Source organism: Mustela erminea, chromosome 20 (genome assembly GCF_009829155.1).
Source record: "Mustela erminea isolate mMusErm1 chromosome 20, mMusErm1.Pri, whole genome shotgun sequence".
NCBI lineage: Eukaryota > Metazoa > Chordata > Mammalia > Carnivora > Mustelidae > Mustela > Mustela erminea.
The window spans coordinates 12,178,434-12,204,925 of record NC_045633.1 but is presented as its reverse complement, the minus strand read 5'-3'; the positions used below and the strand labels follow the sequence as shown (position 1 = coordinate 12,204,925).

General features: G+C 55.3%; 3 protein-coding genes across 8 annotated transcripts in view; 2 read left to right on the top strand and 1 right to left on the bottom strand.

Moving 5' to 3' along the window:
- RRN3 (RRN3 homolog, RNA polymerase I transcription factor) overlaps positions 1 to 3,369 on the top strand; it is a 29,963-nt gene extending 26,594 nt beyond the window's left edge. For both annotated transcript variants that reach the window (XM_032327781.1, XM_032327780.1), the window contains exons 17-18: positions 745 to 832; positions 1,487 to 3,369. In XM_032327781.1, coding sequence (XP_032183672.1) covers positions 745 to 832; positions 1,487 to 1,648 — 250 coding nt within the window. In that variant the 3' untranslated portion in view covers positions 1,649 to 3,369. The remainder of the gene's footprint in view (positions 1 to 744; positions 833 to 1,486) is intronic.
- Positions 3,370 to 4,926: 1,557 nt separating this feature from the next.
- Positions 4,927 to 17,520, top strand: NTAN1 (N-terminal asparagine amidase). 2 transcript variants are annotated; one of them, XM_032326766.1, is made up of 10 exons: positions 4,927 to 5,090; positions 10,683 to 10,785; positions 10,862 to 10,927; positions 11,228 to 11,336; positions 12,853 to 12,926; positions 14,026 to 14,079; positions 14,583 to 14,636; positions 15,372 to 15,469; positions 16,673 to 16,786; positions 17,183 to 17,520. In XM_032326766.1, the coding sequence occupies exons 1-10, from the start codon at positions 5,010 to 5,012 to the stop codon at positions 17,360 to 17,362; spliced, it is 933 nt and encodes a 310-aa protein (XP_032182657.1). In that variant the 5' UTR covers positions 4,927 to 5,009; the 3' UTR covers positions 17,363 to 17,520. The 2 variants fall into 2 exon arrangements, with proteins under 2 accessions (XP_032182657.1, XP_032182658.1); XM_032326767.1 differs by lacking the exon at positions 10,683 to 10,785 and having other exon boundaries at positions 4,970 to 5,090.
- A 531-nt stretch (positions 17,521 to 18,051) lies between these two features.
- The window catches only part of PDXDC1 (pyridoxal dependent decarboxylase domain containing 1), a 51,478-nt gene continuing 43,037 nt past the window's right edge, over positions 18,052 to 26,492 (bottom strand). For all 4 annotated transcript variants that reach the window (XM_032326765.1, XM_032326762.1, XM_032326763.1 and 1 more), the window contains exons 15-23: positions 26,328 to 26,416; positions 25,236 to 25,341; positions 23,685 to 23,856; positions 22,967 to 23,085; positions 22,548 to 22,669; positions 21,266 to 21,358; positions 21,084 to 21,180; positions 20,126 to 20,230; positions 18,052 to 19,732 (exon numbers count right to left, since the gene is read on the bottom strand). In XM_032326765.1, coding sequence (XP_032182656.1) covers positions 19,473 to 19,732; positions 20,126 to 20,230; positions 21,084 to 21,180; positions 21,266 to 21,358; positions 22,548 to 22,669; positions 22,967 to 23,085; positions 23,685 to 23,856; positions 25,236 to 25,341; positions 26,328 to 26,416 — 1,163 coding nt within the window. In that variant the 3' untranslated portion in view covers positions 18,052 to 19,472. The remainder of the gene's footprint in view (positions 19,733 to 20,125; positions 20,231 to 21,083; positions 21,181 to 21,265; positions 21,359 to 22,547; positions 22,670 to 22,966; positions 23,086 to 23,684; positions 23,857 to 25,235; positions 25,342 to 26,327; positions 26,417 to 26,492) is intronic.

The window sequence follows — 26,492 nt, the reverse complement described above, 5'->3', positions numbered from 1 at the left end:
GGTTTCTCATTTATCTTTTGTTTTTCTGTAAACCAGTTGGTTTCACCCTGAAAGGGACTGGGCATAGAGGTGCCTGGATGGGAAGGGTCTTTTGTGGCTCAGAATTTTCTGCCAGGTGACTTGTTCCTTCCTTTAGAGAGCACGTTCCCGGCTGTTGCCAAGGATGAACGGCAGCTGTGTAGTTTATCTGGGTGGGGATGGTGAGAAACCTCCAGGCCAGTCTTGAACTTGGCGTTTGTATAAGGAAACAGGATTTCTGCGTGCTGTGCAGTTTCTCACTAGCAGCCCCACATTTAGGATTGTCTGGTCTCCCAAGGCATGGTTGACTGAAGCCACCACATTGGTCTTTTTTCCCCGACTAATCTTCAATAGATTTACCGTAGGAATATAAAAAAATGAAATTCCAGAGTAATATAGTTTTGTTTTCATTTGGACATATTCTAACTCATTGTCGGTCCTGGCAGAGTTGAGAAATAATTTCACTTGAAAATAAAAAGATGGAAAAAAGAAAAAAAGAAAATAAAAAGATGAGAAACTGTAGCTGAATACGCCTTCTGAGTAGATGAAGCTTTACAGACTGGGAGCCCCATTATGTACGGTACTGACATCCCGTATTTTTTTGCACGACAATTATTTGAGCCGTAGTTTTTATTTTGGATAGTGGATCCTATGAGAGAAGAGCCAGACAAATCTGACCTTTAATGTGGCATTGAACGTGAATTTGAAATTCACCTCTGTCCACAGGTCGAAGAAATTCATAGATCCTCTTTATCAGATATGGGAAGACATGAGTGCAGAAGAGCTTCAGGAGTTGAAGAAACCCATTAAACAGGTAAATTTGTGACTCAGCACCCTGGGAAGCTCCAGCGTGGTTACAGACCACAATCAAATGGTCAACAGCAATGTCACACTTAAAAAACACATTTTATTAATTCCGCCTTTGCAAAAATCCAAACTCAAGTTATATTCTTCTTACGAAAAGAATTTTTTGGTTTTTGATGAATGTTTAGACACTTGGTAAGTGAACTTTGGGAAGTGAAGGTTAATTAGCTCAGCAAATTCACATCTTTGTGTGATCACCATCACCAAGTACCAATCTCAAATTTATTTAGGTCTCGTTTTTCATAAGTAGTCGTTGGAAACTCTTTTCTTTGTATTTAGCTTGGGTTGTTGGGGGGATCGTTCCTTCCCTCATTCACTCTGTGTTAGGCACAAGGGTGAGGACGCTGAGCAAGAAAGACGTGTGCCACTGCCCTCTGTGAGCTTAAAATCTGTTCAAAAAAATCACACCTAATGAGTCGTTACAACGTGTGACGGACAGTTGTGTGGGTGGTTGGTAATGAAAAAGGACACATCAGGGGAAGCTTCCAGAATTAAGATACGTTTCTTTACTTTCCTCTTTCCAGAAGTGGCATGTTCCTGAGAGGAACTCTTGAAGTTTCACACCGCCTGGTGTTCCTACTGATAACCTCTGTTCTTTATGCAGGAGGTGGTGGAAGATGAGGATGATGATTTTTTGAAAGGTGAAGTTGGGATCACTCCAAGCTCCTTTGACGCGCATTTCCGAAGTCCCTCGAGCAGTGTGGGCTCCCCTCCCGTGTTATACCTGCCAGACCAGTCCCCTGTGATCGCAAGGATTGGTGATTGAGACGGGCATTCCTCCCTGTCATGCCCGTCAGCACCAGGGCTCACCCTGTTTGGACTAGAGTGAGGACATGCCTCAGGCATCTTACTTGCAAAGTAGACCTACTCTACTGTCTGAACGGACGTGGTTTTTTTCTTTTTTACTCCCCTCCAGACAAGGAAAAGACTGGATATCATGTGCAATATTTTAGAATGGAGTTGATGGTAAATGTTGAGGACTTGGCTGTTCAATGTGTATTTTATTTCTGTTAACAGCTTTCGGACATCATTGTGAAATTTCTAATACTGGCAATAGCCCATTTTAACCAATTGCATTTTTCATACAGGTTTTGTCTGAGCCGTAGTCACAAGACTGTATTGATCTGATTTCTTTTCAGTGAAAAAATGCTCTATGTAGACGCTATTCAGTGTCTTTAAAATGATTTACTTTGGACACATTGTTGCCCCTCAGCGGGAACTGGATCTGTGTGTTGGGATTTCAGTGGGGTGTGGGGGGGGACGGGAGGAAGGTGCAGAGGGGGCCAGAGCTGGTCCCTGATACTGGAAGCTGGAGCTGTCAGAGAAGATCCCCAGGGACTTTGGAGACCAATGAAATCCTAGAGAGAAGTGATGGAGGATTTAGGGAAACAGACGCAGACAAATCATACACTCGTGAGTTTAAAAATGGATTTAAAAGAAACACAGAGTTTGGGGGAAATGGAATTCCCATGCATGGAGAGTGGGGTTGGACTTTTATAAAACGCAGCACCTGACATTTCACCCTGGGGTTCCCAGGAGCTATTAGAACGGAAACTACTCATTTTTAGTGCAATGTTACTTGGATTTCTTTTTTCTTTTTCTTTTTTTTAAACTAGAATCAGTTGGTCATTTTGAGAATTTCTCTGTGCTAATGGGGCGGGGAAAGGGGGGTTTGGGTCATCTGGTGGGATGGTTTCGCTAGCAACAATAGACCAAGGTCACAGCTCTGGCTTCTGTCTCCTGGCTCTTCGTATTGTGGATTTCAGCTCAGTGAGATCTTCCTCTGGGGAGGCTCTTTTTGTACTTTTATAACTAAACAGAGAGAGAGGAGTCGACACAACCTCACTTTATGACACGTGTGCAAACACTGCTAGATTAATTTTGTAGCCAATGCATATTTTAGCTTCATTCCTTATTTGTGAGCTTTTTTGTTACTTGTGAAAATGGACATCTCTAAACATATTTATTTTTCTGCCACTTTTCCTATTATTTAAAGCAAGCGATATTTTCTTGATCACAAATATTTTGTAATGAAATACTTTCTCTTTCCTAGGGCTTTGTATGCTCTTGTATAATTATATTGATGGCAATGTAGAGTAAATATGTTTTTGGAAAACAAATTTTTATGGGTTTAAAAAGTTTTGGATATTGCTGATTTTCTTTTGGTGACTTGGTGGAAAGTGATTCGAGAACCTTTGGGTTCTCTGTTCCTTTAACTGTTGGCAAAATGGTGGGGGTTTTGTACCCTGGGTAGATGAGTACATGAAAGTGTGTCCCTATAAGGTAACAGTAAGTGGGCCTTTGTGGGTTGAAAAGTGTTAATGTAGTTAAGGCTATCTTTGTAAACAAATCTGTTTAATTTCAAAGGAGTTGGAGGGAAAAGATATTGTGGAAATAAAACAATGGCATGGTTAATCTGGACCTTTGGTTCTTACACCAGTCAAGGAGTCCAGGGAGGTACCCCAATAAAGAGGCTTCTAACACTGATGTCATGGTTTCTGTGCTTTTTACTGATCTCTGTTAAAGCTCCGTGAGAAACTGCAGCCGAGCCCTTACTCCGTCAGAGGCAGAAGTCACGCCACAGCGGCTGCAGGTGCTGGGAGACGAAGTACATGCTGGGGATGAGAGCGACTTCCAGGAGCAGCCAAGTGTCAGGGACTCTGTGGGCACACCCAGCCACTAGAGACCCCTAGGCCTGAACCGGTTCCAGCAGAACAAACACTTATTTGAAAAATGCACATGCTTTAAAGGAACATCAACGGGGGGTGGGGGGGGGTGATTGGGAAATTTCCTTGGGAATTCTAGAAAAAGGATTTTCTATTCCTCTTATTGAAAAGTAGGCCTTCATTTGGGGTCGGAGTTCCAAGGTCTGTCCTGTTGTCTGTCTGCTGTGGTTGGCTCTTCCTTAATGAGAAGTGGTGAATTAGCAAGTGTGAAAGGGCCAGGGACTTCTCAAGTGTCACGGATAACACAATCGGTGTTTCTCTAGCCAGCTGTGTGACCTTGAACAAGTCTGAGCTCCACTTGGAGCTGTAAGGTGGACGTAACTATTACCGACCATAGGGTTGTGAGGATTCAGTAAAAATGCATGGAAAGGCAGTAGCTGTTGGGCTGCCTGGTGAGAAGGTAGTTAAGCAGGAAGTACTTCCATGGCAGCGTCTTTCCGAGGCAAGGGTAACGTTCACTCCATCCACACCGGTTGCCTCCTTGGTACCGGCTGAAGAGATCTCACCTGGAGAGAAGCGGCCGGTGTTTGCCACCTGCCAGGCATTGCTTCTTAGTTTTGGTCCTAGAATCCCCCTGGGAGCTTTGAAAAACGAAGGCGGTGGAATTCAAATGTCACTGCAGTGTTTGCTCCGTGAGGCGGCTGTTCATCTCACCGCTAGTTTCGTAAAGTTGCCTTCTGGTTACCGTAATGTGGAGTTGGGTCTGTTTAAGGAGTATTTCCAAATTTCATAACAGAGAGCCCCTAGGTGAGAGGCCTCGCACCCAGATAACCCGTCCTCAGTAGGGACTAGATGGTATCTTATTGATCTTCATTCCCAGGGTTCTGAGCCCATCAGTGCGGGCCTCCTGGATGCCAAGCAGCAAGTGCTACTGAGGGTTTCTGCATGTGTGGGGCTAGCCAGGTTTAAGCTCTATTTTCGCAGTTCAACGTTCATTGTTACTGAACACAGTCCTGTGGAGGAGCACAGCAGCTTCTGCAACTCAGGTAACCTGCTCCAGGTCACGACAAGAAGTACTTGTTGACTCGAGACAGTCAGATCCCGGAACCCACACTCCCCGCGAACCAAGCCAAGCAGGGCACCAGGAGCTGAGGCCCCGCCTTTCCTGGGCGTCCACGCTTTCGGGACTACATTTCCCAGCGCCCCCTGCGGAGGGGGCCGGTCGCGGGCCGCCCCCTCCCGCTTGGACTACATCTCCCACAGGGCCGTGCGGCCCCGCCCTCGGTTTCCCCAGCCGCTCCGGGATGCACCGCCCCCTGCCCCGTGGGACTCCAGTTCCCGGCGGCGCCCGCGGGGGGCGGGGCGGGGCGCGGCGGGGCGGCCCGGGGGCGGGGGCCGCGGGCGGCCCGGGGCTGGGGAGGCCGCCGCCTCCCTGGGCCTGCCGGGGCGGCCGCCTCCGCGATGCCGCTGCTCGTCGAAGGGCGGCGAGTGCGGCTGCCGCAGTCCGCCGGGGACCTCGTGCGAGCCCACCCGCCTCTGGAGGTGAGCGGGGCCCGGGCCGGGGGGAGGGGGGCTTCGAGGCGGGCCCGAGGGACCCCGGCGGGCGGGCCCGACCCCCCCTCGCCCCGCCGCCTCCAGCCGCGCTCGCGGAGGCAGAGTTTAAACTTGGCGCAGCGGAGCGGCCGGCGGCACGTCGGGAGCCCCGGCCGCCGGCAGCGACTCTCTGCCCCGGCTCGGGGCGTCGGTGCGGCTTACCCCTCCCTGGGACGTTCGAGGGCGTTCGCCGAGGCCGGGCGAGGGGCCGGCGGCCCAGAGAGGTTAGGCGACTTGCCCGAGGTCGCACAGCACGCGGCTCGGAGGGCGCCCGGGGACTCCGCGACCGGGGGCAGGCCGGTCCCCACCCCCAGCCGGGCTCGGCCGCTTGAGGCCAACCGGGCAGCGCCCCTGCGCGCCGGCAGTCGTGGGGGACCGCGCCCCGCGGGGAGCGGCTCCTCCCGGCGGGGCTGCGGCCAGGGGCATCCGGCTGCTCCCCCCCCCCACCGGGCTCCTTCCTCCCCACCCCCCACCCCCCTCCAACCCGAGGCTTAGGGCCCCCGGGTATTTTTAGCCAGAAGAAAGGGCCCTGCTTTTCCCCCCGGCTGAGCCTTGTTGAGGACCACGCCCTGATGGAAGGGTTAGGTTTTGTTTCGTCTTCCTGCTTTTGTCCTCAACTAGTTCTCCCTGAACCCTCAGTCCACGCTTCGGCAGAGAAAGGGGTTCTTAATGCAAAAAAGAAACGGGTCCAGGTCCGGTTGAGGGGGAATCCGTCAGCTCGTGGACTGGAGTCAGTTCGTTCGTCCTGAGCTGCTGCTGTCTGTCGGGCACCGGGTGCGCGTGTGTGTCCTACAATCAGGGCCGAATGCTTCCCCGCCGAGTGAGAGGGGCTGGTCTTAATCACAGAAAGGCTCGGACGCCCTGGGCTGCTAAGTGCCCTACAGGAAGAATGCGGGTTTTCCCTCTGAGAGGTGAGGCACGGGAGCTTGACATAGCCCCGGGGGCTCGCGGAAGGTCGCTTTGGGGTTTCCTGTTCTCCGTTGCACACTTTGGAATTATTTTGTCTGCATACTTGTGTCCATCTGTCCCCCCACACCCCGCCCCCCGAAAGTGGGCTTCCTGAACAGTGTGTGTCTGTTACTGCTCCGTGTCCTCCGAGCCTAGGGCAGTCTCTGGTCACGAATCTGCACTTTGCAAATACTTGTTATATCCATGAATGAACAGAGGGACCCCGAGAATGACCCGAAGGATGGGGAGTAGCGGGGGAAAGGGAAGACTCCGTGGTTCCCAGCCTGCAGGTCAAGGAAACAGCTGTGATGTTAGTTAGCACCTGCTGGGGTCCGAGCGGACACCGGGCCCTGTGCGAAGCGTTTTCCTGGGGCTGCATCGCTGTTACTCGTTAACTGTTACGAAGTCAGAGTAGGACTCACCAAGGGGAAAATCTTTCGGCTGCCTGCAGAATTTAGGTGACACTCTTTTTATGTTTCTCTGAGAATCTCTGTGATAAAAGGTCAGAAAAATGAGAGTCCCAAGCGTCAGGCTCGGTGGGGAGTCCGGCTGGGCCTGTGTAGGGGGTGCGGAGGCAGCGTGCATTCCAGGAAACTGGGGGTGCCCACCGGCCTTTGCAGCAGTCTTGGGGAAGAAGGATGGGCTCAGGGGAGAGATGGAGCAGGGGGAGGAGGGTGAGGGCATTCTAGCTGAGCTGCGCGGGGGCCGGAGGGGAAGCGCCCCGAGGGCAGCTGGACTGGCCAGGGCAGAGGGCGTGAGCAGAGAGATAGAAGATAGAGACCCAGGGAGGTGGGCGGTCCCGGGTCAGGAGGGGTTTCGGTGGATCTTTCAAAGAATAAGCAGTGGGGGGAGAGGCAAGCTTTCATTAAGTTTTCTGTAACAAGTAGCCTGTCCCCTTTGTTAGAACATATGAATGTCAAGAGGACCACAAGCACAACCACAAACCACGGCGTCTTGGTACCCGTCTCGACAGAGGGTTTTCTTGATATGCGAGTGACGTGCTTCTGAAAGTGAGCGCAGACTACATAGTCTGGTCGGTGATGTGTCTTTTTCATGGAACGATGTGGCCCGTGCCGCGGCGGCAGTTAGAAGCCGGTCCCCAGCCAGGCCCGGCACAGAGCAGCCGCCGCCCCCGTTCCTGGAACTCGGGGACTGGGCCCCACCTGTGGAAGCAGGTGCTCTCGCTAGGCCTGTTTTAGAGATGAGCCCATTTGAGAGATGAGCCCTTGGAGGCACACACAGGTGGAGTGAGTTGTCCCGAGTCCTAGAAGTGGCGAAGCCGGCGTGGGGACCCTGGTGGCCTGCCTTTGGCTCTAACGCGGCTCTGCTCAGTGTGGACCCCGACTCTCCCCACTATTTGGGGCTACTTAGGTGCCATTACCATGTAAGACAATGGAAAGCTCCGTTCCTCAGTCACACTGGCCATGTTTCAGGTGCTCGACAGCCGGGTGTGGCTGGTGGCTACTCTGTGAGGCAGGGCCGGTCTAGGTCATGGTCCGCACCCCAGAATATTCCTTCAGGGCATGCACTCTTTGAGCCTTTGCTTTTACCCAGTCCCCCACTGGGGCTCCGTAACCAGTCCCCCCCAGCACCTTGCTAAGTGTGGTGCCGTAGGATTCCATGACATGAACGCACCATAACTTAGTTCCTGCCTCTGCACGCAGGATGTTTCTAAGTCTCCTGCGTTACCGACATTCACAGAGCTCAGTCTTCATCAGCCTCTGTTATGATTCCCACCCGTGAAATTGCTGGACTCGAAGGGTTTCCGAGCAGAAAAGGGGTGTGACGGAGCCACGTTTAGAACTGACGCAGGGATGCCGGCAGCCTTCAGGGAGGGTAGTGTGGGTGGCGAGGGGGACCTCGGGGTCAGGGAAACAGGCAGGCAGGGGACAGCCCCCTAGTTAATCCTCACGCAGGCTAAGGAGCAGACGGCATCATTCCCTGCTCGCCAGGGCAGGAGAATTTGCAGGAAGAATGGACAGACTCCAGGAGTAGGGTAAGGGGACACTGGGTCATTCTGTGACTGGCCAGGACCGGGGTCAGCAAACTGCAGCCCCCGACCTGATGCTGTCTCTGCACAGCCCATGAGCCACGAGTCGCTTTTACATTTTTAAATGGTGTGGGAGGAGGTGGAAATCCAAAGAGGCTTATTTCGTGACCTGTGAAATGACAAGTTAATTCAGATTGCGGTGTTGTCCATCAGTAGAATCTTCTGGGTTCACGGTGCCCGCCTGGTTGTTTATATGTTGTCTCTGCTGCTCTCGGGCTGCACGGCAGAGCCTGGTGCTTGCAAGACGAGACCACACCAGCAGAGCCCAAAATAGTTCCTCTCGGGCCCTTTTCAGAGAAAAGTTCGCTGAGCCCTGGCTTCAGCGAGCCGCGTGAAGGCACAGGAGTTGGGAAGTGAGAGGCTGCCGGGCCGGGGGCTCCGTAGGGATCTGAGTGTCCAGAGAACGTCGGAGGTCCAGAGGACGGGGCTCCTTCATTTCGGGACGGGGTGGGAGGTCACCAAGGAGCTGTCGGTGTTTTTCCACAGTGGGGACGTGTGGCTAAACTTTTTCTTAAAATTGGGAAACCAAAACAACATGTTCTTTTCGCTTTGTGGCAGCATCTCGTCTTTTTTTTTTTTCTTTTTAAGGATTTTATTTATTTGACACAGAGAGAGACAAGTAGGCAGGATGGTGGCAGGCAGAGGGAGAGGGAGAAGCAGGCTCCCCGCTAAGAAAGGAGTCCGATGCGGGACTCGATCCCAGGACTCTGCGATAGAGACCTGAGCCGAAGGCAGAGGCTTAATGACGGAGCCTCCCAGGGGCCCGGGCATCGTCTCTTCTGATAACGAGTTTATGCTTCTGTTTGTCGGGGAAAGAGGAGCCTGGGGGAGAGGTGGGGGGCTGGGACGATGTGATTTCTGGTCTCGACTTTGCTTTCGGGCGGTGACCCCTCGTGAAGGTGGCCTGCACCCTCCTTCCCGCAGCCCCGAAAGAATAAAGCCAGGGGTGTGTGTGCAAGGAATAGCGGAGGGGAACGCTGCGCTCTCCCGGAAGGTGAGAAGGCACCCTGGGTGTCAGGATGGCCAGTCCCGCCGGTGCCTCTCGGCCCGACTGACGCGGCAGGTTCTGGGCTCCTTCTGGTTGGTTCCACGGAGGAGCTGCTGTCCTGTTCACAGCTGCCTTGCTTCCACTTAATGCAAGTTTGCCAGAAGAGAACAAGGTGTAACTAATCCAGCTGATCGTGGTTAGTGAGTGAGTTAATTTGTTTTTACATCTTGTGTTCTACGAAAGTCTGCAAGCACTGGCCCGGGTGAGCCCCAGCCAGGAGACAAGCCTGTGAGACCCGAAGGCTCTGCTGCAGGCCCCACGCTGCACGCACTCGTCTGCCCACTGAGATGGGGATTTGTTCCCTTGCTTGTCGCGAGTAAGAAGGAAGTAATGACACAGCCCGTGTGTCCTATAATGATCGCAGTGTATGTCCACCTGATGCCTTTGAAAAACTTCATATGTTTTCATTAAAGAATTGAATGCCTGTGGGTTTTTTTTTTTTAATTTTTTTTTTTAAAGATTTTATTCATTCTACAGAGAGAGACCGAGAAGGAACACAAGCAGAAGGAGTGGGAGGGAGAGAAGCAGCCTTTCCACTGAGCAGGGAGCCTGACACGGGGCTCGATCCCAGGACCCTGAGATCCTGACCTGAGCCAAAGGCAGAGGCTTAACGACTGAGCCCCCCGGTGCCCCTAATTACTATTTTTTAAAATGTGTTTTTAGGCTTAGAGTCTAATAAGAGTTTTGAACCCCTAACTCCAGTGTAACTGCCGTCCTGGGGGATAGGTTCCCTTCGGGCCCACCGTCTGGGATCCTGCACTCGCACGCACGGGTCTGTGGAAGAATTCAGGCTCATGTTCAAGGAGAGGAAGTCCTGACACCTGATGGTACCCCGGCCTTTCCACGGGGTGGCGAACTTCCGGCTGCTCATTTCCGGTTTTCTGCGCCGGTAGGGACCCCACCCGAGAGCATCTGCAGAACTGAGCTTCCCGGGTGTAGCGGCCCCTGAGCCCTGCCGTAGAACTGGCACACTTAAGAGCTTTTATGTTTTGGGGTTTTGTTTTGTTTTTTATACTTTCGCATGTTGTCCATGTACATCGCCGAGCCACCTTCCTCTGTAGTCCCCGGTGTTGCTGGCCGCCCGGCCGTCATGAGCCGCGTGGGGAGGTGCGTGTTTGGGGTGCATACTCAGTGCGGGGGTCCCACAGTGGGAGGGCCAGACTCGGGACGGGGACAGTCCTAGCGTCCCTCCCACAAGGGCTGTGGCTGCAGAGCCGGCTGGGGCGCTCGCCCGGACCCCCCGATTCCCTGCCCAGTGCCAGAGCTGGGCAGAGTCTCTTGCTCCCGAGTTAGGTCTCGTATTGTAGGTTCATCAAAGCCCAGAACCGCACCGTTCCTCCGCCTTGTCCCCTGCAACAGCCGCCGCTGCCCTGTGAGCCTGGCCCGTCCTCTGCGCAGTGCCCACGCGCCGAGCCCTGCCAGCCCTCCCTGGGTACTCAGCCCTACTAATTGCCATCACGATTTTATTTTATTTTTTTTTTTCTTAATTAAACAGGAAAGAGCCAGACTTCTCAGAGGTCAGTCTGTTCAACAAGTGGGACCCCAGGGCCTTCTGTATGTTCAGCAAAGAGAGCTGGCAGTGACCTCCCCAAAGGATGGTAGGTTAGGAAGCAGTGAATTGGGCGTTACCCCCCAAGGCTACTGGATATTTTATTTTCTTTCTTTTTCAAACAGGCTCCATCTCCATTCTGGGTTCTGATGATGCCACCACTTGTCACATCGTGGTCCTGAGGCACACAGGTAGGGCGAGAGGCGCGAAGGGAACCGTTGCTGAAAGCGGCCGCCCACGTGGGGCCATCAGAACCCGTGTCCGAGTGTCCCCGGGTCCCCTCCGAAGCCCAGCCCCACTCCCCTTCTCTTGAGTCTGCACGGCATCTCCCGGGGCCCCGGTCGGGAGGCTCCGCGGGCAGCCCAGGTGTTTCTGCTTCTCCCCCGTCCAGGCTGCCCGGAGGGATGCGGTCCGGAGAGACCGGAGCAGGAGCGCCGTGTGTCCTGGGTTCTCAGTGGGAATAACCCGAGTCACTCCTCCCTTCTCTCCAGGTAACGGGGCCACCTGCTTGACCCACTGCGATGGAACGGACACCAGAGCGGAGGTGCCCTTGATCATGAGTTCCATAAAGTCCTTCTCCGATCACGCCCAGTGTGGAAGGTGAGCTCCACGCCCGTCTGTCCCGTGCCGTCGGGAGCTGTGCACCGTGGTGTGGAGGGGCCGGCCAAGCGGGAGGTCACGGCCATGGCCAGCTTGCTCCGGGGAAGCACAGCTGGCACAGTGCCGGGCCCTCGTCTGTGGTTGTGGGGTGACGGGTACAGGCTGACGGTCCTGAAGGTCTGACTTGGAACCTCCAGCGGTCGTGTGCTTTTGGAGGTTCACCTGTCGGACGTTGCTCTGTTAGACCCCAGATGCCGTTTTCCTGGATTCATTCATTCATTCGTTCGTTCGTTTGCTCTCAGCCATTTGGCGGGGACTTCCTCCCAGCCAGAACCCATCCCCAGGCCACAGCCTCAACCACAATAGACAGAAGCTGCCCGGGGCGCTCACATGCTAAGGCGGGGGTGGGGGGTGGGGGGTGGGGGGGTTGCCCACGGGCTGATGCGCACTGGGAAGGGCTGGAGGCCGCCCAGGCAGGGAAGCTCGGCCCGGGTTTCCCTCGTGGCAGCCAGGCCAGGCCGGCTTCAGGGGCCGGTGAGCCGTGCAGGCAGTGCCTGATTTCCCGGTGCCCCAGGCCCCAGCAGCAGGAGGCATCCTTGTGCGGTTCTGAAACCATCAGTGCACTGGCAGGAGTGCAGCAGGGTACCCTGGCAGGCGAACCCAGAGTCCCCAGGCCAGCCCCGTGGATGTCTCGGCTCCTCTGGCTGGCTCACGTTTGTGGGGGCCCCTTGATGCTTGTCCTGGTGCTGGCGACGTGGCCAGTTCAGGTTCCAACCTCAGGAAGATTTCGTTGGTCCTGGAAAGCGCTGTCCCCCATTGTCCCTCACTGTCCTGGGCTGCGGACAGATGAGCAGATGAGGGCAGGGAACACGGTGTCCAGCAGGGGAGCTGGGCGTTTCCAGCCACGGGGCTCCTCAGGGCTCTGCTGTGCTCGTGTGTGCGGGGACCGTCCTAGGGAGGGTCACCCCAAGAGAGTGGCACGGTGTCCCCAGCTTGGAAAAGCTGGTGTACTGGGTACACGTGGCTTTAGGAACAGCCCCGTTTCCTTCTGGAAATGGAAGTGCTACTCCCTCCTTCCGGGTAAGGTGGACGGGACATAGTGCGGTGAGGGCCCCCCCCAGTCCCCGCAGCGGCTGCCACCTCCCCTCCCCAGCCCTGCACCCTCTCTGGCTGAGTGTGTTAAGAGGTTTCTGGAAGCACCTGGCGCTGGGTGGGTGGAAGTGTGAGGCAGTCCTGTCCCTGCAGAGCTCGGCGTCTCGTGGGCAGACGCAGCTCCCCTCGGCCATCAGGGCCCCTGGGCGGGGTCCCCAGAGGCTCGCGCAGCCCTGGCAGCCACACCCGTTTCCCCCAGTGCCGCCCAGACGTGTCCTCCCTGCGCCACGGCCCGGACGCGGCCCGGAGGAAGCACTGCTGTAGAGCGAGGCTTCGTGGACGCGGAGAGCTGAGATCCCAAGCACACCCAGGGTCCCCGTGGCTGTCGTGCGGGCCTCTGACCACCGTCCCGTCTCTTTGCCAGGCTGGAGGTGCACCTTGTGGGAGGCTTCAGTGACGACAGGCAGTTGTCACAAAAACTTACTCATCAGCTTCTTAGTAAGTGCCGCGCTTTCTCCCCAGCTCTGATCAAAGTCTGTACCCCCCGTAGCTTGGGTAAAGTCCTCATTCGTGCCACACCTCTGGGGGGGGGGGTCCCCACAGCTTGGAGCCCTGGGCATGGCCCTGCTGGGACTCGTGCAGAACAGAGCTAAGTTTTCCGGGGCGGAGGGGCCTGAGCTAAGATTTCCTGGGCACCAGCAGTCGGCACCGTGCAAAATAGTCGGCACTGAACTGTGTGAAGACAGAATCCCACTCTGGGCAGGAGTGTCCGCCTTCATCTGCAGAATATTAAAACCAACGATGCCACTGTAGTCCTACTAAAGTCGCATGAAAAAAAGCCCCGCTCTGTCCCCGTGCTCACACGCAGGGGACCAGATGCTGCTACAAGCTGCGGGCGAAGCGACCTGGCCCCGGGGCTTCAGTCTGAAGGTTTCACGTCCTTGGACCCAGTAATTCCCACCTGGGACTCTAAGAAAATCATCTGTGTTGTGCATAGAGCTTTAGGCCTAAAGATGGGCAGTAAGAACATTCTTTATGTTAGGAAGCAGTTAAATGTCCACGAGTAAATAGTTAAGGAGCCACTAAGCAAGACTCAGGATTACCTGGCAGGCAGATGCATACAGTCGGGACACAAAGTTGCTCCCAGTCCCGCAGCCCCCGGTGTGGGCTCAGCAGGGCACGGGCGGTAAGGAAAGGCACGCGCTGGGATTGTGGCCGTTAATAACCCACGTACTCCTTACACTTGCCTGTATTTTCCTTTTATTTATTTTTTACAGTGATAAACCTTTTTATGACCGTTGATCGGGACAGAATTTACTTAATAGTAAAGAGCTTACGAGTCAGCGGTCCCCCCACTGCCCTCACCAGGGAGTCAAGAGGGCATGGCCCAGTCAGTTTCCTTTGGGCCCGAGGCTGGGAACAGGCCTGTCACTCGGCAGGTGGGGTGCGGTGGCGTCAGTCGGCGGGAATCTGGCCTCTGCAGACAGGCCAGGTTGTGGCTGGAAGGTTGGACAGGCATGGCTCGGTGGCTGCCGTCCCTCCGGCCCTGTCCCGCCTCGCTCAGCCCTGTGCTGCTAACCGAGAACTCTCGTTGTAGGTGAATTTGACAGACAGGAGGAGGACGTTCACTTAGTGACGTTATGTGTGACAGGTGAGTTCTGCCATCCTCCCCAAGACGGGTGCCCTCCCCCTAAAGTAAGACTCTGCACGAGCACCTCGGTCACGGGAGATGGTCCGGCAGCGCTTGGCTGACACGTGCCCCACTGGTGTCCTGTGCGGCCACGACCACCCCCAGCGCCACCTCCTGACCCTGACCCTCCTTATCCTGACCCCACCTTCAGTGCCACTCCCCTCTCCTTCCTGGGGCTTTTCAGAGGCTTCCCCAGCTCCTGGGAAGGAGCAGCAGCCACCACGCACGGCAGACGGCTGAGGGTGTGGCGTGCCGGGAGGATCCAACTGGGGATGGGGCTTGCGGACCCCAGCCCCACGGTTCAGGGACTTGGCAGGGACACAGGAAAACCGTCCCTTGCATGTTCTGCTTTTTTTCCCCTTTCTGTGGTGTGGGCTCCTCCGTGGCTTTGATTATGGAACATGAAAGCAACTGTTAAGTATTTCTTAGACATTAAATCTTGAACTTTTTTTTGTTGTTGTTAGAATTAAATGACCGGGAAGAAAATGAAAACCACTTTCCAATCATTTACGGCATCGGTAAGTAGTAGGTTTCACCGAGGGTCAGAGGCCAGTCCTGTGCTGACGGGAGCACGTGGTGAGCCCGCGGGGGCACCGTTTCGGTTCCTGTCCTGGCTCCTCTGTGGGCCCCACGGGGGGTCCCGGGCAAGGAGCGTGCCTTCTCTGACCTCTGTCTACGAAACCAAGAATGTCCACACCCTGAGGCCATGAAGGACAAACAAGGGAGCCGGTGGGAGGCAGACCCGGTGGCAGTGGTAACGGGGCTCCAAGCAGCGGGGGCCTTTGCATCTCCTTACCGATAAGCGACCTCGTAAGGTCTGGTTGTGAACAAAGTTCCTCCTAAGGAAGGTGTAAAGCTCTCCCGGCTCCAGAGAAGCTGGAACACAAACACCAGATCTGGCCATGATCCCAGGCCACACTTGTGCCCCGGGCCAAGCAGGGGGGTCGGCCACGTGCCCGCCGGGAGGAAGGGCAGGCTGCTGGGGGCGCCGCGCAGCCACCCTGGGTTGGGAGCACAGTCTCCCCGCGGCTGGCCCAGGCCCCAGCGGTGCACGCGGCGGGCTCGGCTGGAAGGCCGTGGTGTCCCTCCCCACAAAGGGGGCCGCTGGAGACCCCTCACAGTGGAAATGGAACGAGAGGACTCTCCGCTCTCTCAGGGAGCCTCTGCACTTGTTACCTGTGTTAGAAATGTAAGATCACGCGAACTTTCCATTTGCATCTTAAGTCAAAGAAAATGTTGTTTGTCCCCCGCAGCTGTCAACATCAAGACCGCGGAGATTTACCGAGCCTCCTTCCCAGACCGGGGCCCGGAGGAGGCGCTGCGGTCTGCCCGGGCTTTAACAGGAGGACCAGTGAGTGTGAAATCATCTTTGTGTTAAGGGGTTAGGGGAAGAAAGGGCGTCGCACTCCAAAGCCTCAAGTTTTATAGACCTTAGAAGTGAACACTTCATGGGAGTTTCTTTAAAGCTATGAAATGATCAGGGGTCACCTCTCTCCCCTCCGCACACAACACGGACGAGTAAGGAATGGTTTTAGGTTGCAGGCGCTCGGCCTCGAAGGGGCACAGGGAGGGAACGTGCACGCCCAGCATCCGGTGCAGCGAGAACGAACCCCTTTTTGTTGGTGCAGCCTTTGCCTACACACGACTCACGAGGAAAGGAGAGCCAGGCAGCGGGGAGCGGTCCCTGCCTCTGCACCTCAGCAGCCACACACGTGTGGACCACGTCCTTAAAGGGCGATCTGCCGCCACAGGTGGATTCGCCCACCAGAATCATCAGGTCACTTTCCACAAGTCTGATCGCCAGGGATGCTTTGTAATACTAATACCTTAATTTTGAAGGAAAAAGAACCACCCAAGCCTTACATGTCATTTAAAAATGCCTGAAGGGTTCTCTGGCCCCTTCCTGGGGTGAGACCAGCCGGCACAGTCACAGCCCGCGAAGGGACGTGCGCGCTGACAAGGTGGGGACGTCCTCCTGGGACACGTGTGGGTTCAGAGCGCGCTCTGGTCAGCCCGCGCGCGGCTGGGAGACGACTCCTGTGCTCTATCGGGCGGCACCATGGCCTGGGCTCCGCTAACACCTGCACCCAGTCCAGTCTCAGAGCCCAAGCCCGAAGGCTGCCGGTTAGAGGCCCCACCCCGGCAGCTGCGGGGCTCAGGGCCCGATGGCCGGCAGACACGCACTTGAACGTGGCGCTCTCTCGCTGCCTTCGATTGGGCGGCGGGCGGCCTGTGCAACCTGCTTCTGCGTGGCCGGGTCCGCAGCTGCTCCCCACAGTGCCGTAGGCCGCTGCAGGCCAAGTGCCTGTCCCTCTGGGCCTCAGGTTTTCACCCCAAGTGGGAAAAACGTGGTCTTCCTAGAGGACTGTTTTTGGACTGAAGGAGATTCCTCTTGTTACTCACACAGGGCCGGAGTAGCTTCTGTGAGACATTTTCGAGAAGCTTGTCCTCTGGGTAACCGCGGGGCTGTGGGCCTACCCTGGGCTGGCTTTACTGGCGGGCTCTGAGAAGCGGGGAGCACGCCTCACGTTCTGCCCCTGAAATGTCGTTTTAGATGATTAGTATCTACGATGCAGAGACCGAACAGCTGCGTCTGGGGCCGTACTCCTGGGTGCCCTTCCCGCACGCCGACTTCTGGCTGCAGCAAGACGACAAGCAGATACTAGAGGTGAACATTTACGGGCTGGGTAAATCTCTGCACGCTGGTTTCTTCATCTGTAAGGAAGAAAAGGTGCTTAGAGCAGAGCTGCTCGGCTCGCGGTGGGCAGCAGTTATTTCTAGGCTGCGGTCGGCAGACTCCGTTGAACTTCTAGGTCAGCGGGGAAGTCACGTCCCAGCCGGGCATCTGCATGGGTCGGGAGGAGGATGAAGCCAACCTCCTTGCCCCATTGGCGCGGGACCCCTCCCGTCTGGTCACTCTGCAGTGGCTCGATGCTCGGTGACCTGAGTGTCCAGGTCCGGGTTTAAGAACGTGGAGATCCTGCAACGGCTCCATCAGGAAAGGGATAGAAAGGGAACAGCCAGGTTGTTCCTCGCTCTCATACGCACAATCTTATCTTTCCAGAACCTTTCCACTTCGCCTCTGGCTGAGCCGCCCCACTTTGTGGCACATATTAGGTCTACCTTGATGTTTTTAAAAAAACACCCATCTCCCACCAGCGCACTGTTTCCTGGAAACAAGGCTCTGCTCTACAAAAAGAATGAAGGTGGCTTGTGGGAAAAGATCTCTTCTCCCGGAAGCTGAACACGGGATCACCAAAGAAAGCAACTTGCCGGCCTGACGGACCACCGCGGGGCCTGCAAAGAACACGCATCCGAGTCTCCATCTGCCGCGTCCTAGGTCTCCCTCCTTACTGTCCCTTCAAATGACTTTCAAAATAAAATCTTATTTTGGCAAAGGCATTTGTTACAGGGGTTACTTTCTGCTTCTCGGAAGCTGACCTCCAGCCTCTCCTTTTTGGTAACAAGGGCACCAGAGGAGCCGCCTGCCTCGTGACTCTACAAGCAGTCGTCTCAGATGCGCGGTGAGTGCCTCTCCTGCTACGTCAGGGAGTAAAGGAAAAACGGTAAGTTTGTTTAAAAAACAGTATTTAAAATGCACTAAAATTCTCTGAAAATTGATGCATCTCACAGAGGGGTTTTTTGGCCCCCCAAATGTTTTAGAAGCGTCATTTTCAAAGCTGGTATCCTACTTCTAGATGAATGCTAGGTTCAGAATCTGGTCGTCTGCTCTGCAGTATAATCAAAATAATCTCCTAGGAGATTGTATTTAATGAGAGCTACACAAAGCTACTGAAGTCTGTTCTGTCAGGTGTAAGGTCATTAAAATGCCCCAACTGTGATATACGCCAGTCATACCTGTAGAGACCTTTAGCTTCTGAAAAGGCAGGCACGGGGTCTGATCAATTACTGTGTACAAACTGAACTCACTGGTAACAATTTCAAGAACCTTTATTGAAACCAACATTCAAATAGTGTCTTAAGGGTGAAATTCTGTTTCAGCAAAACCAATTTAACAATTCCAAATATATATAAAAACGTTTAAAAATTAATCTTGTTAAAGGCGATAATTTCTCCTTTCCCCATTTTATCTGCTATACTTCATTGCACCAAATAAACAGGGAAGACTAATCATCTGCACCCAAAAAAAAAAAAAAAAAATGTTGACAAGTGCCAAATGTCAGAGATCACATCCAATCAGAGTCTAATTATAGGCTTAATACGGTGTAACTAAGGCTTCCAACAGGACATTCCACAAGCCCAGTGTGAATCCCCACTACCTTGAGGCGGCCGTAGCCTGACTTGGCCGGTCTGAAGGCACAGGGGCCGTTACCTAGGATAAATGAAGAGGCGCGGTAATTCTGGAGAAGTAGAAACGGGCAGTAATTAAGGGCTTACTTCTAGTTATTTCCGCAGTGGTCTGGCTTGCCTAGCCTGGGCGAGGGGATGTCGCTGGTTCTTGTTTCTGAGCTGGGCCCAAAGAGGTGAGTTGCTAGTGGGGAGAAGCCACAGAAGCTCCCATGTCAACCGGGTCAAAGATCTACTTGTTCTAGAATTGGAACTTAGTTCACATTGGTTAAGAGGAGCATCTCTATCAGGTTTTCAGATATTAAACGTAGAAATGAGCACAGCCTGCACCTGTGTGCCAATTTAAAAGCTTTACCCATATTTAAAAATATACATATATATGGTCAAGAGTTTTACAGTTACTCTTCATAGATAGTCCTTTAATGTGTTTACAAATAGTACATAAAGGGAGAAATGACCTGCGGCGGGGGGCTCCCGGCCCCCACAGCCCCGGGGAAGCAGCAGTGGGCACAGGAGGCCCGGGCTCAGGCTCGCTTACTATCCCACTGAATCCGTCTCCTTAGAGCCGAATCCACACCCGTCGAGCGCTGCGGCCCCACCAAACCGAGCGCCCGCCCTGCCCGCTGTCCCCGCGCACTGGGTGGCGCGAGCCCAGCGTGCTCTAACGAAAGCGGCCTCAGCGGAGAGGTACACGTAACCGCATATAGCGTCTTACACTTGGGTCTAGAAAGGCGAGCGCGAGTGTTCCAAGGGGTGGGCACTTGAGCTCTAAGTGTTGTGAATCAAAGTGTTTATGTAACGGGGGAAACCGGTGCAAACTACAGCTGGGCAGACAGAAACGACAGGAGTTGCTCCACAGACCCATGGAATGAGACAATCAACTGCCCTTCTAGAAAGTCTGGCTTTCAGGCACAGATGTGTGCAAAAATGCCAGTTCCGCACAAACAACAGTCATTTCTCTCGCATTAGCACGTGGCACGGTTCACATTGTCAGTAGAACTTCTTCCCTGAAACGATACTACAGTCTCCAAGCACAACACTGACTTTTATCTTAAGCTCTCCGGTTCTTCTACCTGCGGACGGTCGTCTTCCGGGCGCTGGGCCCCGCTCCGGAGAGCACCCGTCTGCTCGGCGTCCTGCGGGGCGCGAGTGCTGGGAGGGGGCTCGGGGCCGCCGGGCTCCGGGGTGTCGGGCTCGGGCGCACCGCTCAGCTGCTCCGCCTTCTCCAGGTCCTCACTGTGGCTGACTGAGCTGGTCTCGCTCAGAGCGTCGGAACCTCTCAGGGACCTCCTGAAAGGCTTCTGGCCTAGAGAAAGTCACGGACCGCGCTGAAAGCTCCCGGCGCGCTCCCAGAGCAGCCCTGCGATCCCCAGCCCGGACGCCCCGGAGGGAGGAGAATGGGCAGGGAGCCAGGGTGGCTCAGGCCGGTTGACACCAGGTTAGACACGATGCCAGCCCTCGGGACCCTACCGCCCCGTGAGGCGCTACAGAGAAATTTCTCCAAGTTAAAGCTCCAAGCAACTGCCAAGGTTAAAATGAAGCGAGTCTTAAGAAAAACAGGACTTTGGGTGAAAGCACCAAGAAAACAGAAGGATGCAGGTAGCACCGAGCAGGAAAAGCCCCAGGACGTGAAGGTCTACGTTCCCCAGAGGAACCGCCAGTTCTCAGGGTTCATAGGCCCCCGGGAGACGTCCCGTACCTGGAAGTCTCTGCTTCGTGCGTGTGCCCGTGGGGGTCTGCGGGGGTGTGACGCCTGTGCCTTGTACCTTGTAGACATAGGTGTGTTCCGTGGACTCCAGGGAGCCTGCCGAGGAGAGAGCGGTAAGCGCATGCCACCGGGAGCTGACCCAGGCAGTCTCGTTCCCCGAGAAGCTTCCTCCGGCCCTGCAGCCTCGCTCAGACCAGCAGAGCCTTTGGGCCTCCAGAAACGCACTGAGAACTGGATAAGGCCCCGCAGGAGGGGGAGGGGTCCCCATCCTAAACCTCCCCAGGGATCCTGCACTGCTGGGACGGTCCTCGGCCGGCAGGGTGGCAAGAGCATGCCTGGGGGTCCACATGCACGTGGGGAACGTGATTTGGCCACAAGGAACAGACACCTTGCTGATGGCTGAGGCCTGGCATGTCAATCAGATTATGGCCCGAGGACACCCTCATTTCCTAGGGAGGGACCTCAGGCTGAGGGCACTGTTCACCACCAGAACCAGAAAGGAAGAGCGCGACAGCGGGACATCCTTCCCGGCAACTGCTACTCCTTGCTGGCTGCCGGCTGTGAAGTAAGCTGGACCGGGCTCCAGACTACGACCTTCTCGCCTCCCCTGAGAGGCTGGGGCCAAGCACGCAGACTGCGGGAAGCACTCGGCTGAGCGCCAAGCCAAGGATGCTGCGTGGAGGACGTGACGGGCCGGGGAAGCACGTTCCCACAGGATGGTGGGGGTCTGCTCTCATGTCGCCGCAGCCAGGGGACCGGAGAGGAAGACAACACCGTAGTGTCCCCGGGGCAGATGCGTCCTGGCTTCTGGGACCAGTTCCTGGCACAGACCCAGCGCCAAGCTCTGGCAGTGTGTGCACCGGGCTCCTCCACTCAAGTGGGGCATCCCAGGAACCAGGATAAAACTCGCAAAATCAGTGAGACCTGGGATGATGTTGGTCAGTCCTACCTGCTGTTAAGTTAAAGGTTCTTCCCTTCTGTGAAGCTTGTACCGGAGAAAACCAGTTGAGCACGGACCCCACGACGGGGATCTGCCGCAGCACCCCCTGCAAAACACATGCGCTGCTGCTCACAGCCATCCCGCGGGCGGCCCCGGCGCAGCGGCAGCTGGGGGGTCTGTCTCAGGCTCACCTCTTCCAGAAGCCGCTCCTCGTTTGCCTTCTGCAGCTGAACCTGGGCTTCCTGGATCCCTTTTCGAACCACCTCTGTCATGTTTTCTAGAAGCTGTGTTAGGACCAAGAAAGACTTTACTTGTCCAAGATTTCTAAAGATTTTGTTTAGAGCGAGAAAGAGAGTGAGTGAGTGTGTGTGTGTGTGTGTGTGTGTGCACGTGCGCGCACAAGTGTGGGGAGGAGCAGAGGGAGAGAGAATCCCAAGCAGACTTTGTGCTTAGCCCAGAGCCCAGTGTGGGACTCGATCCCATGACCCTGAGATCATGACTTGAGCCAAAATCAAGAGTGAGACACCCGGCCAACTGAGCCACCCAGTCACCCCAGCTGTCGAAGCTTGCCTGAGACCTAGAACTATTACCACAGCACAGGCAACATTTTTCAGAAGTGTAGTAGTAAATGAAATCTTGCACTTTTAAGTGTCAGGATAGAAAGTAAAATAGTAAATTAAACAGAAGAGGATAAAATGCCTGGATAAGGTAAGACACACCTTGGTGGCCAGCCTCATCTGTCAGGAAAGGGACGAGAGAAATGTGATCTGTGTCCCCCCGCCAGAAAACAGACACGCGGCTCAGCACTCACGGAACGGAATTGGAAGTGACAGAGTGAGTCTAGAAAAACCTTTAGGAAGTCCGCCCGCGACTGAAGAGAGCCGGCTCCTCAGCTCACAGCCAGCCTGCTCTCCCCTCCCTAGCGGGAGTGGCCCGCACACATGCTTTGGTTTCCTCAGAGCCATCTTGCCTTAGTTCCTTTTCTCTGCTTCTAAGGGATCTCTACTGACTCAAGTACCTGGTCTGCAGAACATCCGTGAGGTCTATAGTCTGGTCTCCTTAACAGTTGGCCAAAAGAAGGTCTCTTACTGGCAGGAAGTTCTGCTGTGAGAAACATGCGCCTCACGCAGCCCCCAGACCAGCTACGCTCGGGAAGTCTCCCCTCACCCTGTCAGGCAGGGGTGACTCTGTCTTCCGAACGCTCTGCGACCCCAACTTCTCCCCCACGGCATCTACTGCCTCGCCTGGCTTTGCGGTTCTCGGCCTCCAGCTGTGAGCCCACCCAGGGCAGGGGCTGTGTCCCGTTCCCATGGGCTTCTGGGTTCCGGGCGCAAGGCTTAGCTCAGAGGAAGCCTTCACACACTTTTCAGGAACAAACAGGTATTTCTGAGGGGAGCGGCTTCCTTTGGGACCTCCGCTAGCTGCCTCGAGAGAACCCAGAAAAGGAATGAGACGCGGATTAGTCTTACAGACCCGTGAGTTCTCCTCAATTTCTCGGGCTGTGACCGCAATGGTCTCTACCAGTTCCGAAATATCCACATCGTCACTCGCCATGCCAATGTAGATGCAGCTCTTCATGCTTTTGTACTCAGGGCCTGCAGAAAGATACAACCGACCGACTCGGTTCCCCCGTCCTGGGTCACAAGACCGTCCGGGGCCCAGTTTCCTGTACGACGGCATGACCAGGCACAAAGGAGCCTCCCTCCCCGGGCGAGGAAAGTACTAATGGGGACATGGGATGTCCGGACAGGCTGTGGGAGTGGGAGGGAGCCAGCCCACCCTAGAAAGAACTAAACCAGCATTTCCTCCCAGGAAACAGAGCCCAAAGTCCCTTAACCAGTCAGAAAATGGCCTTCCGAAGTTCAGAGTTGACTTATAAAAATAGTAGTTACCCATTTTAAATGTAAGGTCGGATTCCAGTTCATTTAACTTTTTCAGGAGCGCAGCATGGATTTTTTCCCCTTCTGGATCTAACTTCAAACTGCTCTTGTCATCGTTAGCATGTTCGTACCTACAGAAGAAATCAAGTGACAGTATTTCAGTCTGAAAGATCAGATGCCTCTTCACACACAGGACTGCGAGGTGTCTAAGCTCTGGCTGTTTCCAGGAAGGTGAGACACTGGGCCGAGGAGCCTCGGAGTGTCTTAGGGTCAGACACTGTCAAGAACATGGCAAGGAAGGCCCAAGTCTCCAGTCCATGAAACTTAAGAGAGGCCAGGTCTGGAAGCCTCGTTTGTAGCAGAAGCAGGGAGTGTCCCGGAAGGGACAACCATGTGCACCAAGCGACGGAGGGCAGAGCTGTGTGCTCGGCCGATGAGCTGGTCCCTGGTCTTAGTGATCTGTGGCTCCCTGTACCCCGTGGGAGTAACCATCAGCTGTGCACTTTTAAGCACCCCCCGCCCCCAGTCACCTGCGAGCTGGCACAGAAAATACAGGGATTGCTATTTTACTGAGGGCAAGGGCGGCCACGCTGCGCTGCGCTGGGCTTTTCTAAGCGTCCAAAGGGTCTCACTCAATTTCTAAGAGATGCGTACGCTGTGCCCATGCAGAGCCGGTCCACAAAATGACACACCCACAGTCTCTGTACGGCCAAGCGGGACGAACACGTACCTGACAACCCCTATTCCAGGCCAGTTTGGGTCATCGACGTGCAAGAGACCTGCTGTGGCTGTCACCTCCTGCTTGAACTCCTCCCGCAGCTGCAGTGTGCAGGTCAGGACGGGCAGCTTGCTCTGCGCGCAGGCCACGAGCTGATCCACGTCCTCCCCCCGCGTGCCTAAAACTGAAACCGTCCCCAGAGAGCTCAAGAAATGTGTAAGAACATGGAGGAAAGCAGAGGGCAGGGCTCCCCTCTCACTGTTCGGGAATTCGGCAGCTACGGGGACATCTGGTTAGCAGGAGCTGAAGCAGTAGAAAGGGGGAAAAAAAAGGCTACCAAGCCCCTCTGGAGAGAGCAGGCGTTGGAAACGGACACAGCCCGCTCCTGCAGGTTAAGACACGGAAGACAGAGTGAGCCCCGGCGCCACGTATAGTGACACTCGGACAGAGAAATCAGATTCTTCTCACGGACTCAGAGCATGTCACGAACATCGTACGACACGCTAGAAAGGCCGAGGCAAGCACATGGCTGTCGCTGCACACGAGCATCATGGGAGGGAGGATTCTGGCAGGGGTGTGCAGGAGGCAGGAGGGCGGGCTGACCACAGCTCCCAGGACAGCCTGACGCCCCCACGGCTGCAGGACCCGACATCACTACCCCCGCATGCGACTCAGACGGGGCAAGGGATCCCACTGAGCCTCTGTAGTGCTGCCCCGGTGTCCTCGGCTCGCTCCACTGGGTTTACAGACTAAGCCTCTGGGGCTCAGGCCCCACACAGCAAGTGCAGAAATCACTGCAGACAAGGCCACTAGCTGTCTTCATGGCAGGCTTTTCTTTGCAGGACAAATGCCCACACCCCTCTACTTTGAGGCTTTAGATCAAGTATCTTTCCAAAAATGTTTAAAATATCTGATAAAGAAAAAATCAAAGATTTTCAGAAAATCTTTTAAATCATCTCAGAAAACAGAATTATCACAGTTTTTAATGCATCTGTCAGCGATTTCTCAGTCCCATGACCGGAGGCAGCCCCACCTCCGGCCCCCCCAGGGCAGGCGGCATCCCAGATGGGCGCGGGTCTGGACGGGAGGCCCCTCGCTGTGGCGCCCACATGTGTGAAATGCCCAAGACGGGAGCGCGCCCAGGACGGTCCATCGTGGGAGCCCACGTACCTGCAGCCGTCTAAAACAGCGGCTCTGTGCAAACCGCCTGGGGAGCTCTGAGGCCACAGCCATGGCCTCTGCCCCACAGACCCGCATCTCAGCAGGCAGGGCAGCCCCGGGGTCCGCAGCTCCACGATGCAGACTGAGCACCATGCAGGAGCCAGCGAAGGGCCCCAAGACCCCAAAACACAGGGAGACTCGAGTGACTGGAGAAGGCTATTTCTGAGAAGTTACTCTGGAAAACTCATCTACCTATGCGTAGCGCAAAGGCAAAGAAAAAGCCCCTTCGAAGGCAGAGCGGAGTACCCCACGGAACAGCAAACGAAGCCACAGCCCGGACTTGAACACACAGCTCACCGCCGCTCCCAGAACCAGCGTGGGCAACCCCCAGAGACCCGTTACCTGCCGCGGTCATCAAAGGGCTGAACCGGATGCACACGCCCTCCACTTCCAGGTCCATGACCGTGAGGCCGCTCGTGGGCACCAGCTGTCTGAGCTGCTCTCCTAGCTGCAGGGACAAGGGCACGGTGACGAGGCTCCCCCAGGGAGGCTCCCCCAGGGAGGGACCCGCCGGTCTCCCCACCCTCACCCACGCTCACCCCCCAGCCCCAGGCCCGGAGGCTCCCTGGGGCAAGGCCCCCGAATTCTTTTGATTCTCTTTGAATACGTGTGGCCACTTCATTTAAACGGACTAAAAGTTCTACACTTTTTGTTGCTAAAAAATACAACTTCAGTGTAGAAAAATCTAGGAAATACAGGCAAACCAAAAGAATAAAATAAAAATTACCCACAGCACACCACTGAGAAGCACCCACTGCTCACGTCTGATAGACCCATCCGGGTGTCTTTTCTGTTGCCATAAAACACAACATTCTACGTACTGGGCAGTAACCTGCAGCCTTTCATGTAAGCTACGATGACCATTTCCTTTCTGCCATAAACACCCAGTGACATGGCTTTTAATGGGTGTTCTGCCTGTCATCGTATGAATGGATCCGGACTCATCAAAGCCCCCAGGTGGGGCCTGACCCCGTTACACCACACGGCTGTGGTGGACACCCTGACACTGTTCAGAAACATTCTTTACACACAAATCCAGGAAGCACAATTTCTGCATCGAATGGCAGCAGGAGCACAATGTCCTCGGTCTGTGCCGTCCGATGGCCAGGTGCTGGGGTGCGTCTGGCTCACGAGCCCTCTGACACCGCTACAGATGCTCACAAGGCCCAGGCGGCCGCCCCACAGTCCCCGTATGGCATGTGGTTTCGAGCCGTCCTCAGCGGCCGAGAAATGGTCAGCCGAGGGAATCACGCTGGAAGGCCCCGCCCGAAGTTACGTGGCCCGGGGACTGGTGATCCAAGGAAGAGCCTTGGAGGGAAGCCCTGGCCCTCCATGGGAGCGTCCCTCCGGGGTCTGACTTCCCCGTCGTTAGCAGTGAGCACGTGCGCCCCCACCCAGGCTGGAGAAGAAAGGGCACCGGACCACGGGTCTTACCCAGCGATTCAGGGCGTCACAGCAGTGTCTTTCCCGGCCGACTGTTGAAGGTGCCGCGCTGGGCATGGAGACGGCTCTGGGCACTGGATCTGACACCGGAGCACAGGGGAGTCACCTTCTAGAAACACAGCGCTATATGCACCCCTCAAACCCTACTTCACTGAG

Coding starts and splice junctions, on each gene's coding strand:
- NTAN1 (XM_032326766.1), top strand. CDS start 5,010: ATGCCGCTGCTCGTCGAAGGGCGGCGAGTGCGGCTGCCGCAGTCCGCC. Junction 10,786..10,861: donor AGTGACCTCCCCAAAGGATG/GTAGGTTAGGAA, acceptor TTTTTCAAACAG/GCTCCATCTCCATTCTGGGT. Junction 14,080..14,582: donor AGTGACGTTATGTGTGACAG/GTGAGTTCTGCC, acceptor TGTTGTTGTTAG/AATTAAATGACCGGGAAGAA.